Source organism: Haliotis asinina, chromosome 1, assembly GCF_037392515.1.
Source record: "Haliotis asinina isolate JCU_RB_2024 chromosome 1, JCU_Hal_asi_v2, whole genome shotgun sequence".
Classification (NCBI taxonomy): Eukaryota; Metazoa; Mollusca; class Gastropoda; order Lepetellida; family Haliotidae; genus Haliotis; species Haliotis asinina.
This window is the reverse complement of record NC_090280.1, coordinates 88,138,667-88,152,216: the sequence shown is the minus strand read 5'-3', so window position 1 is coordinate 88,152,216 and position 13,550 is coordinate 88,138,667. Positions and strand designations below refer to the sequence as shown.

At 38.0% G+C, this 13,550-nt stretch overlaps 1 protein-coding gene across 7 annotated transcripts in view; it reads right to left on the bottom strand.

Moving 5' to 3' along the window:
- Positions 1-13,550, bottom strand: part of LOC137299120 (huntingtin-interacting protein 1-like) — a 73,473-nt gene that overhangs the window by 46,246 nt on the left and 13,677 nt on the right. For all 7 annotated transcript variants that reach the window (XR_010957783.1, XM_067831664.1, XM_067831630.1 and 4 more), the window contains exon 2: positions 6,086-6,149. Coding sequence is in view for 6 of the 7 variants with exons in the window: in XM_067831664.1 (XP_067687765.1) it covers positions 6,086-6,149 (64 nt within the window). In the remaining variant the exon portion in view is untranslated. The remainder of the gene's footprint in view (positions 1-6,085; positions 6,150-13,550) is intronic.

Sequence of the window (13,550 nt, the reverse complement as noted above, 5' to 3'; positions counted from 1 at the left end):
CAAAAGGTCGTATTAACCAGACTTGACTGCATATTTCATTTCAGAAAATGTCTTGATTCTGGACCTACCAATATTTCTGTTTTTGACATATTTCATGCATTTTTACCACAGGCCTCCACTGCCGGTCAGAAAATCCATAACCTAAGCCCTGGATTTTTATTCAGTACCCCTACTATATAATATTTAAAGGTTCATTACACAGCAACATGATCGGAAACAGAATCATATGCATGCATCAAGGAAAATGCATCAAGGAAAACATACCATATTTTAAAGGTCTCCTCGGAAATAAAACGCTTTTTTCCCTACCTTCGATGTTTGTAGGAGGCATATATACATGCTCTCACATACTCTACCACAAATTTACCATCAATCTAGTGACCTATTGATACAATTCTCATGAGCCGATGTTGATGTTCTGACAGCCCCACATAAAGGTTGTAATGACATCAGATATGACAGGAAACAGGACTCTCAAAAGACCATTCTACATAGACAAGTTGATAAGTTAATTACGGGGACTCCCATGATGTCTGTCAGTGTTGTAATGAATAGTCTTAGAATAGACAAGACTGGAACTGTGGTAAAAGGCCCCGAGGAAACTATGACGTCACTGTTTCTTTTGCGTTAGACGTGTCCTGGGGATGTCGAAGTAACACAAATAAACAGTCAGGAGGGATTTTATCAAACATATAAAGATTCACCCCTTTAATAAATCATTCAAAAAAGATCAAAACTAACCCATGGAAGTTAAAGAGACAAGAACAGTTCCACAAAGCAACTTAGTGCTAAACACATCAATAACTTGTAACAACATCGATTAATATATCGCTAAGACTTATCATAGTGTTAAAGTTAAGGAGTGAGTTTAGTTTTACGTCACACTCAGCAATTCCACCTATATCAGGCATTGGTCAGAAAATTATCGAATCTGGACTAGACAATCCAGTAATTAAAAGCATGAGAAGCGATCTGCGCAACTGGGAACCAATGAGGTGTGTCAACCAAGTCCTGTTAGTTGCGTGACCACCTGATCCCGTTAGTCGCCTCTTTTGAAAAGCATAGTCGACTTTAGGCAAGCATGGGTTGCTGAAGGCCTATTCTACTCTGAACCTTCACAGGTACATTTTGTGTTAAGGACACTTCAGGCATGATGACCATCCCTTGTTACAACTCCAGCGTCAAAAGTTAAAGACTTAAGGAAACAATACTAATAAGAATAAGGGCATCTGTACTGCACTGAATTCTGCACCACAGATAAGAGCATGCTCACAAGTCAGATATTTCTGCAGCAAAGGTCAAGTGCCTTCAAAACACAAAATTCTGCACCACAGATAAGAGCATGCTCACAGGTAAGATATTTCTGCAGCAAAGGTCAAGTGCCTTCAAAACACAAAATTGTGAGTGTTCATGATCATCATAATTTTTTGGACGCTTGTTGTGGTTAAACAAGTCTGATTTTAATACATATTCTAATTTCTTAAATAGATGTGTCAACCCTCAAGTTTGCAAAATTAATAAACAGGAACAAGAGTCATCAGAAGATGACGTATCCCCCGGCCCCCACATATTTGAAAGGACAAATCATCTGACAGTTACTTAATGTTTTTTTAGACTTAGTTTGAATTGTTTCCATGGAATTTATGAAAAATATAAATGCCATATATCTGTAAACAGCAAAAGGCGCCACTTTGGGGTCTGCCTCACCACTTAAGCTTCTGATTGATATATCTACCAAGTTATGCAGGAAAATATTGAACGGTTTTTGAGTTCTGCTACAGAAACAAAGCCCATGCCTCCATTTTGAGACAAAGTCTGCAACATTTCCATGCAAACTGAGAAAATAATAAATCACAAAAACCTGTGAAAAACAAATAAAAGGCACCACTTTAGGTTCTGACTGATATATCTACCAAGTTCAGCAGGAAAATATTGAACGTTTTTTGAGTTCTGCTTTGGAAACGAACACCAAAATGTTCCATGGAAAAACAAAAAAATTTAAAAATGCCAAAAATCTGTAAATACGAAAACGCACAACCATAGGTTCAGATTACTGTGTCTATCAATTTTGGTCTAAAAATATTGAACAGTTTTTGAGTTACGCTCCGGAAACAAAATGGTTACAGACGGATGGATGGATGGATGGGTGAACGGGCGGACAGGCGAGGCATTGACTATATCCCTCCCGCATTACATGCTGGGGGGATAAAAAGGTGGTACGCCTCCTCTGAAGCATTTAGGAAACATGCCTTTCAAAAGGGAAACTTCATATTTGACACATTCAAAAGCAAGGACTTACCTACGTCATAGATTCTAATTTTCCATTTGAAAGTGTTGCCCACTAAATGATCAGTAACATTGACTTATGGCTTGTGTAGCACCAACATGAAAACTTACTCTAAGTTCTAAACTTTGGGACACCAACATGAATAGTTTGCGTTAGAATATACAATCAAACAAACTACTTAGTACTCATTTGTGATTCAACTCTTAAAGCAGTCCTGTTTCCGAAAAAGTGATACTGGAAATACTGACTCAAATTCAAAGACATAAAATCCCCCAATGGTGATTATTCCCTTTGTATATATAAACTTCACACATAGTATTCTTTATACACCATCCTTCATCAATAATTTTGGATGCTGTTGTAATTACTTGGAAGAGTACTCTAACTTCATTGAAATCCCAGAATTTTAAAGATCTATTTTCAGCTTTCACTGCACGAAGGAATAATTGTTTGTCATAACATCTAAGATATTCAGTTGTATGTAGATCTTCAGCTTCCCCCTCATCCACTGATTCTGATATTGCACATCTGATCCTATTGATTCTGTATGGTACCTTCAATCAAGAATCAATAACTTGTGATGATATTGTAGGTGTAGTTCTTGTTTATGGTTATCCCTTTCTTTAACATTCCACTATGGTTACCAGAGTGACTTATGATCACCTTAATTCTTTGTGAATAGAGGACCAGCCCTGTGACGGTGCTGTCGTACATAACGATCTTACTTTGCGCTAAGGTCACCATCACTCCCATGCCTTAACATAGGCTTAGGTAGTCTTAGTGCTAAGGTTGTTTTATAAAAACAGTACCTTTGTCAGTAAGCTTTCCAGATCACTTTCAGGTCGGGTGAAAATACAGGTATCAGGACCATAGGGTCAACAAAGACCCATATTCAGGCCCCCCTAAGTAATTGAAGGAATTACAGCAAATTTGAAGGAATTGCATCTCAAATGTAAACAAACGCAGCCCACTCGCGAAACAATTGCAGCGATACCGGTAATTTAGCGGTAATAACAGAAACACATCGGCCCTATCGGAAGCAATGTCAGTAATACTGGAAACACGCTCGGCCATCTTCGGAGATTTTTCGGTCGCGAGCGGAAACTCACGCAGCAAAACATGGCGTCGTTGGAAGAAGCACCCGTCTCGGTGAGTTTTGTTTGTAGTTCCTACTATTACATTTTTATACCTATCCATCTTTGACCACCCGTGTCGAATGCGTCTAGGTATGAGGTGTTGTCGGGGCAATAGCTTATGTTTTTAGGAAAAGATAGTCACTCTAGGAGAGAGTCACAAGTCATGCCCCTGGAGATTGTTTACATCTGAACATCGAAGTCGTAAAAACATAAGCTACTGCCCCGACAACACCTCATACCTAAACGCATTCAACACGGGTGGTCAAAGATGGATAAGTATAAAAATGTAATAGTAGGAACTACAAACAAAACTCACCGAGACGGGTGCTTCTTCCAACGACGCCATGTTTTGCTGCGTGAGTTTCCGCTCGCGACCGAAAAATCTCCGAAGATGGCCGAGCGTGTTTCCAGTATTACCGACATTGCTTCCGATAGGGCCAATGTGTTTCTGTTATTACCGCTAAATTACCGGTATCGCTGCAATTGTTTCGCGAGTGGGCTGCGTTTGTTTACATTTGAGATGCAATTCCTTCAAATTTGCTGTAATTCCTTCAATTACTTAGGGGGGCCTGATATTTCTCTATTGTACTACTCTGTGCTAGTCTGCACATGCTTGTACTCTTTAAGGCTAATGTCAGTTTTACAATGATAGCCTATGGGGATTAGATAATATCATAGATACCTAGTCCATTATACAGACCCTGAAACAAATATGCCCAATGTAGACCATGCAAGTCTAGAATGTGTGGCAAGTCTAGGTTACCACAGTTTCTCAAAATGAAGTCTAAGAGCATGTTTTCATTGTTGTTTATTTTAATTTCAACATTTATTTTTCTGTAAAATATGTTTAGTTCAGAGACTTACTAAGCTCTTAGTCAAATAGATACGCTGCATTAACACAGAATACAGACTCTCAGACTACCGACTGTTGTTGTATCCCAGCAACAGGTAGGAAAACAGCAAGCACCATCTTCATCATCTGTTGGTATGGCTCATGGGAGAAGAGAACCACCAGCCTTATATCCCCCGGTAGACCATCTATCTACTTGACCACTGAGATGGTCCTGAATCAGCATAAACAAGTTGATATTTTTTAATGTTTGAGACAGACTGCACACACAGCTGAGAAGATTTCCTGATCAGTCGGACAATCTTGGCAACAATCAGGACTCTCTGCTTGTGAGTTTGTCTGAAACTATTTCCTCTGGCAAAGAGACCGTTTACCAAATCAGCGAGGATCAACAGTCAAAGTACAAATTTAGCCTGTACTGACAAGTTGATTCTGGGACTCACCACAAATTACTGGTATCATGACTAAAGGAATAAACTCAAACCAACCCACAGCTTTGAGCTCAGCTGGTAATGATTCAACTTTGCCTTCGAAGTATTGATCAAATTTATTTTTCTTCACAAAGTTTCATGTTTCCATAAACTGATTTATTTCAGATACAAATTATCTTGAAAAGGTTTTTCTCATTACAAAAAACTCCCTAATTACTTTCTTTATGAAATAATATCATAAAACATAAAATCTTCTCAGCAACTTTCTCTGACCTTCATCATTTTCAGTTTGATCATGAGTCAAGGTCTTAGGTGGACTGGTCAATCCCCATCAATTTCATCATGACAATCAACACTGATGGCATTTCTGCTACTTTTCCTCATGTGGAACCTTATCCCTAACAAGCATAGAATATCACACCAAGAGCCTGTGAATCCTCCACATGTCATGCTCAGTCAAAGTAATTCTATCAAAACAAATTAAGAGATTAATCGACTATGGTCTCATATTGCTCGGGGTGCTGTGCGTGACAATGTGTGTCCAGTTCTAAGACACTGACCACCATCTTGGCTGATAGGCCTAATGGACATAAATCTGGCAACATGGACATCAGTGACTGCATATTTAACACAAAATGGTTTCATTGACCATGTGGTGTTCTGTGCAGACACTATCAGTCAAATCTTGTCATTTGGACATATTTTTCAGAAGATTGTTGTGTAAGTACAGTCAGTGCAAAATCTACTGACAAAACTTCCGCATGTACCATCGTATAATGCGAGTTTTTCGTACCAAGAATAAGGGGATCAGGAAGGAAGGAAGGGGGTCGCATTATACACGGGGTAGAAGATCTCATGTTTTTTCCAGCTATTTCACTTTCAGTTTCCACTGATGATGTCAACTATAGCCATCCTAGCACTTCACAAGAAAACTCCGCATTTAGTATGTTTCACTATTACACTATTTCAAGTTTATCTTACTATATTGAACATAACAATTACTGTACCAGATGTGAAAAAAGTATATGTAACACAAAAATAACATACTAAGAGAGTAAATAAACTGTCTGGACCAAACAATCCAGTCATCAACATCATGAGCCTCGTCTAATTGGGACACAATGACATCTGTTAAATCAGGGAGTCTAAACACCACCTTGCTTTTGTCGCTAAAAGGCATGGGTTGCTGAATTCTAACCCAGACCTTCATGGGTCGGTCTTGCAATTTCATTCTTGAAAATGCTTGGGTCCAGAAATCTGTGAAGTGCTGACTTTGCTGTCTGATCAGCAGTATGATCAAATTATGTATGACTGAACTTAGATACCTGTCCAAATCCATGTATGCTGTTTTAGACAGTAACAACAATTTTCAAAAGGATACTTCGGACATGTTTTTCTTTCACTGGTGTTTCTTGACTGTTGATAGCCTTGTTGATTGCCACTGCCTGAAAAATAAAATCATTGATTAAATGTCGCATTCAACAATTATTAAGACTTCTGGAAAATAATACATAATCATAAATCATGTGTTAGAGAACACTGTTTTTAGGAATACACAACAATATCCGCATATATCTTGTCTGTCTGAAAATGATGAAGTCTAGACTACTGAAACCAGTGGTTGATAGTGTAAGCAACAAATCTCCAAGTTGGCAGGAAGAGAGGGAACAATGATCACACATTTCATCAACAAGACTCTCACCATCTTCCATTCTAATACTAGCAGATCTTCTATGTGGGAGAATGCAAATACTTTTCCTTTAAATCAATCATTTGTCTTTAGCTGGAATAAATTATACAGTTTGACATTAGAAAGATATATTATTTCTCTGCTTACAGGACCTAGTCCAGCTGTATACTTGCGGTTGGTTCTCAACAGCAAGCCACAGACCAAGACTAAACATTAACAACACTTGCAAGACTAACTACAGTGTGGGCTTCACACATTGTGCCCATGTGGGGAATCGAACACGGGTCTTCAGCGTGACGAGCGAACGCTTGAACCACTAAGCTACCCCACCACCCCCAGACTAACAAGAACAAACCTCAGGTGAAACTAGATTTAACATAGGCTGTTTGATACTGACTCAAATATCCCAATGAAATCCTTGGTTCAGTCATAGAACAGTTAGAACTTTTGTGTCCTCTAAGGCTTGGCATCATATCAGTGGATTTGGGCACAGGCTCAGTAAAGCCATATAACTAGAAGACATTCAATTAAACAGGTGCTTCGGATAATATTTTGCACATAAATGTAGTAACACAACGGCCAGAAGATTTTCAGAATCGGCAGTCATCTAGATCTGACAACAATTGGAGACTTTAATTGGCTGTACTGGATCAGGAATTGTTTCAGTAGACCAACAACTAGTCTCCAAGATAAACATATTTTACAGGAAAAAAACATAATAAAAAACAATACATGATGAAAAGGAGCACTGAGATTTTCTTCATTTCATTTGTGAAAATCTAGACTTGCTGCATAATCTAGACTTGTACAACTGGGGGTAGACCTGTTACTGTCAGTGTCACACATGTAGCCAAGCTGCCTGTAACACAGACAGCTGCTGCTAGAGTTAGAATCAGTGAGTGTTTTAAGATGTGAAATTCCTACGCTTCATTGTACAGGAGTGGGATATTACTCATGAAATTCCAGTCTCACTGTGTCACTTGCTTCATTGAGTAGCTTGGAGGTGACCCATATGTTGAACACATGCCCTTATTACCATGGAGTGAGAAGGAAGACAGCTGGTCCCTGTTTCACAACTGCCTCCCAATATATGACAGGAGCTGGACATGTCATGAGGACACACTTCATAAGAGTACTAGTGCTGCAACAATTCAGTTTGATTCATCAAAAATCAGACATCTTAGTTTCAATTTTCGATAATCATTATCACTATTTTGTTTCAGTATTCAAAAAAATATTTTATTCATATCGCAATTGTCCTTGATACATTGATGTATCTCCACATGAGATGATATATCCTGATACCACTTTGTAAGGACTTCAGCATTAGGAACACGAAGGGGGTCTCTTTGAAATTCATCTGAATGCAAAAAAAATACAAATTGAACCATATATGAATTTGTTTGTGTCTGCAATCTTTGCAACATGAACAAAGGTGTTAGTGTATTAGTGAAAGAATGTGAACAGTTTTCAAACTCTGTGAACAGCAAAATACTTGTCTTTAAGCAAATGAAATATGTTTAAGTCGTTTGACAAAAGATACCATTTATTAAGAGCTGTGGATGATGTGTTGGCTTTGTTAAGAAAGATAACAAAGAGCATATATTTAGAATGCATACTAATGAGTTTTTTCAGTGGCTCTGCATTCTCATATATATTACACTGAATTTTTGTAAAAACTCTGATGCAGAAAGAGAACTTCCAAATGGAACCTTCACTTTTAAATATATCTATACATTGAATGTGTTCAACTGCACTCTCTTTAGCATTAAATGCTGAAACTTTATTATACAGCTTTTTAAGTGTGTGTGAATGTAACATAAATTCTGATGCATAACAAATAAAACCTCAGTCATTTTATCTATCCTTTCTGTTATGTTGACATGTATCGTATCACCACCACTGCATCATGATAATAATCACCTGACAGGTTCTTTGCCAATACTTTCCTGATACATCATTTCACCTCATTAAACTGGTATTGGGATATATCATCTCGTCACTTAGGCCATGATACACAGCTACACTCAGTTGCACAGCTGACATGGTTGAAGCAAAGCTTGTCCTGGGTCATAAGCAACTGTTTCAGTGATACTAACGGTTTCTTTACAACTCGTCAGTTCATGAGCAACTTGTCATTCAAAATAAAATAAAGTACTGCCAAGTGTTGCAGTCAATGTACTCTTCTTGATTGTACATTAAGAACAATGTAAAAAGTCATGTTTCATTTATAGCAATATTTGCCCAAAACGCCACAAAAGCCAAACTGAGATAATAAAGATAGTGACATATGCTAGATAAACACCTTATTTGATGTTAAGCAAATAGATAATGCTTATCTACAGAGACTCAGTATAGATCTAATACATTGTTGTCACTTCTGTGAGTGGACGGATCCGTGATATGAACTGACCTTATGGTCAATAATGAATATATTACACTGATTTTATGTATGGTGAACATGGCAATACCGAAATAATCAAATATAGAAAAAGTAATAAATATCTTGTGGAATCAAGCTGTTCCGTCTAAACTTGCATCAATCTCCTCATTGATAATCAATAATTTATTTAATATTTCATGACTACATACAGATAAGAACAAGCTGTCCCTGAAAAACCTAGGCTCGCTTATGAGGAAAGATTTAATGCTTGTCATATTAGGTGCCTTAAAAGGGATCTGGTGGTCAGACTAGCTGACCATTTTGATAACTGACATTGTTGATGCATTCACAGATATATGCTGATGATGTCATTCAGTTATATACAACCTCACATCAAACAGCTGGAAAATTTAAACAAACGAGCTACATTTCCATGGAGTTATGGCTCGGTGCAGCCTGTAGTAAGGCTAGGTCACTCTCACATCAGTTTGCCCACACCTGGTTCATCTAATCAATAATATAGTGTTCAATAACATGGTGGTCCCTTTCAACACATCAAGGTAGGTCTACTCACATTAATTCCATGATATATTTCAGGTTAGCCCTGGGCACTGGCCATCAGCTTATGAAACATCAACTCTGATTAACAATCAGTGAATCACAGTGATGTCATGTTATTGTTGCAGTTGATTCTGAGTGAGTGTGTGTGTGTGTGTGTGTGTGTGTGTGTGTGTGTGTGTGTGTGTGAGTGAGTGAGTGAGTGAGTGAGTGAGTGAGTGAGTGAGTTTGGTTTTACGCTGCTTTTAGTAATATTCCAGCAATATCATGGTTGGGGACACCAGAAATATGTTTCACACATTGTACCCATGTGGGAATCGAACCAGAGCCCTGTTTCACAAAACTCTCCTATGTCTGAGATCTCGTAACATTTCTCATAGTGATCATATCTCTTATATGGTAACGCAGGATGTATGAATGCTACAAGAAAAGTTACGAGATCTTAGGCTAACGAGTTCTGTGAAACAGGCCCCAGGTCTTCAGTGTGACTAGTGAACGCTTTAACCACTAAGCTACCCTACCTAACCAGTTGATTCTGTTCCAGAAATCATTGGCTTTCTGACCATGTATTTTTCCATGTAAGCAAAACTGACACAACTTTCAATGGTCATTATGAGTGAGTGATTGAGTGAGAGAGTGAGAGAGCAAGTCTGGCTTTTAGGAGTATTCCAGCAATATCATGGCGGGAGACCCATAAATGGGCTTCACACATTGTACCCAATTAAACCAGGACCTTCACAGTGACAAGCCAATGCTTGAACTATCTGACTAATCCACTAACCCTTTGGTTATTATACTATGAAAAGCGAAATTATATTCAATATTTCATAGTTCATCAAAGCAGCAACTTGCAAAACCACAGTTTTTAGGCTTATTGACAGGTTCTAGTGACTTATCCACCATATAACATACAATCTAGCATACGGAGAGGGAATATCCCACCCACACTATCATTACAGAAACTTATAAATAATTCAGTGGTCGATCCGATGATCAACATGCAAGTGCACAGCCAAGTCAGTACTGAAACGCAGCACACAACACAGACAGTGTAGCCAGCTGACTCAGCCAGGCCATCACGTACAACAAGTGCAGTGTTAAAATAACACAACAGTCTGTAAAAGAACAGGTTCCTGATAGAACAGGATCAGGTTTTCTATCAAACAAGTTTCCTTCCATTCATTACCATCCTTGTCTGGGTTTATCATCCTAGCTGTTTTCCATCAAAGACTCTTTATCTGTGGAATGTATCCAGTCACTGATTTCCATGTATGAACTCGACCCTAATTAGCCTAACTTGTTAATCAGCTGAACAAATTAATCAGCCTTACCAGCCTTTATTTGGAACAATTCTGATCCATTTTAGTGTCATAACTATGTTTACCACCCATGCCTTATCACAAAGTTGCTCAATTAAGACTCAGCGAGAACGACTTAAATATGCACTTTTTAGAAATATTTCAACAATATTATGACGATGCCTCACCATGGGCTTCACACATTGTACCAATAAGGAGAATCAAAAGAGTCTTTGAGTCACGATGAGTGAACATGTCAACTATTAATCTCAATTAAAAGATTCAGGAAGATTCCAAATATCTGACACATGTTAAAGACATTATAATATTCTGACCATTTACTCTAAAACCTGAAACATGGCTCTAAAAATGTTTACATGATTTATTCATACTTAATTTCTCTTCCTAAATGTCAGATTGGCTTCCAAAACATTGCCTTGGTCAAAAATATATTATGCCAGTAGAGCCAGGTGGTTTGGCAGAGACAAAGCCAACAAACAGTCCTAAGCTGTACAACCAGATTTCTGACAAGGAAATGAGGCTAGTTACAACATTGATCCAATCTAAAATAGATACTGCTCTAATAAATATAGACATGCATCTGATGAGGAAGTTGATCAGGGGACCACACACCTGCTCTCACACATACACTGGTCACTCCTACATATTCATCCCAGTTTGCTACAACAAAAATATTGTTTCATCCTTCCCATGTTGACACTGAATGGTGATAACATGCCATAAATAAACAACTGTTCTGAGCAGCAGGATGTAGTTGCCAGTAAATATAGGTACGTAGATTACAGGGAAATGTTAGCTACCATTCTGGGTTGTCCATGTTGCCTCAGTCAAATAGGTATTTATATGTTAGCCTTTGTCACTTGATTGGTTTAATAGAAGATACTAAACAACCTTCCATGCAATACCATTCTTATTAAACGCATTAATGATTTTGTAAAACAAGCAAAAGCAAGTTTGATGCTAAATCTTTCATGATTCTTGTAAAAAGCATATTTCATGGAAGCAAGTGCAGTATTCTGTTTATTACTGTCCAACATTGAATTGATATAAACTGCCTACAGTGTGATGACTCTCCGCTTTCCACAAGTCCCCAGTGCTGGGGGAAAATTAGTGAATCGTTTGAACTCAGGCTTTTTTTCATCGCGTTTTTTTTCCACTATATAGGTTGAATTGGCATTTTTGATGATTTGTTTCAGTGTTATATGTTGCATGTGACCTTCAAGGTACAAATTTCAACTGCATAAAACTGACCACATACTTTTCTTGCACTCAGGAAACATTAACTTCAACAGGGATGGCAACAGGTGAAAGTGATTTCAGCTGAATGTCAGCTCACAGTGAGTCTGGGGGCCGCAGTCCCCCAACAGGGACCAGAATCAATTGATTTGCATTTAAATCTGTAGAATTCCAGAAACCTGCCATCCCTGCTTCAAATTCTGAAAAATATTCAAACAAGTTTGCCACTAGTCCTCTACATTTATTTTGTTCAATACAAACTTTTCCTCATAGATGTATGTATCATTCTTGTCTTGACTCCCACTAGCTGCCTGTACATCAATGCTGACATTGTACAGGTGCCATAAATGCAGTTTGTCACTATACAACATTGACATACAACATAGAATTACAACACCTGTGCATGGATAGCTCACAATAATGCACCATAACATATACAATCAATCTGCAACCTATATGTAGTGAAATAGCAATTTTCCGGCATTTTGCAATAGCGAGATCAAGTATCTGGTCAATATGAGTGCAAGGGAACTTGTATCCTGAAATGGTGCTTTCATTTGATGAGTTCATATATTCTCTCCCTTAAACAGGTTCTTCTAGTCTGGATTCATGTATGTCCCAATTGTCAAAAACTTTTAAAAAAATATCAGCCTGTATCTTTGGTCCTAAGTCTGAGGTCACTCGCAGCAAAATGTCTTCAGATCTTGGAATACCAGCTTATACTAATTCTAAGCTTATCTAAATCCTACTGAAACTACTCCCATAAAACAAACCTGAAAGTGAAACAGCTTTCCACACTTTATCCTCATTCCCCTGTGACCTTGAACCAAATAACACCATCAAAACTCTAAACATCAATTTGTAAAAGTTTATTTTATCAAAATGAAGCTGGGAACAGAATCATGTCCATCTGCCCTGTCTCTTCATTCTACTAGCCAAGGAAGTGGAGCATCAACAGCCATGCTAACAGGATTCCAAAGAGGATTAACGCAACTGGTCGAGCAAACAAACCGATGGACTTCAAATAACATTAACATGATTAGGATGCCTACCTCGACTACATTTTCCACTCCAACAATTACTTGACTTGTGAAAGTTCCCTTGATTATTAGCACAGAGGCACTTCAATGTGTTAAATTAATATTGGTAGATCTGACAAAGGCATAATGTATTCAAGGCTGCAAGGCCGCACATGTTTGAAAAAAAGACTGTCAAGCTTAGGCGGACATGCTAAACAATAAAAGGAACAATCAATGTTTCCTCGTTTTTAACTGTTTGTCTAAATCATGCAACCAAAAGATTCCTGTCTGACTGACATGTAAATATTACAGAATTTCTCAAAGTTGACACACACTTTCTGTCTGAGTTGTAATATTCTACATCTGGTAGCCTGAAATAAGCAGACGTTTCAGTTTCTCTAGTTTTCCAGTTCTACAGGGATATCATGGACACCTGAACCAGAGATAGCATCCTTGCTCTATTCCAGTAAGTCCTGTTGATGCTCGAGGAAGGGGAGAAAAAACATGTACATACTCTAACATCTGTTATAATGATATTGTGAATTACAATGAAATTATGGGGTCCCTTGATTCAAATATGATCTCACACCGTGGGATCATAGTTAAATGCAGTAACTTAACTGCTTCCACAAAAATATAAA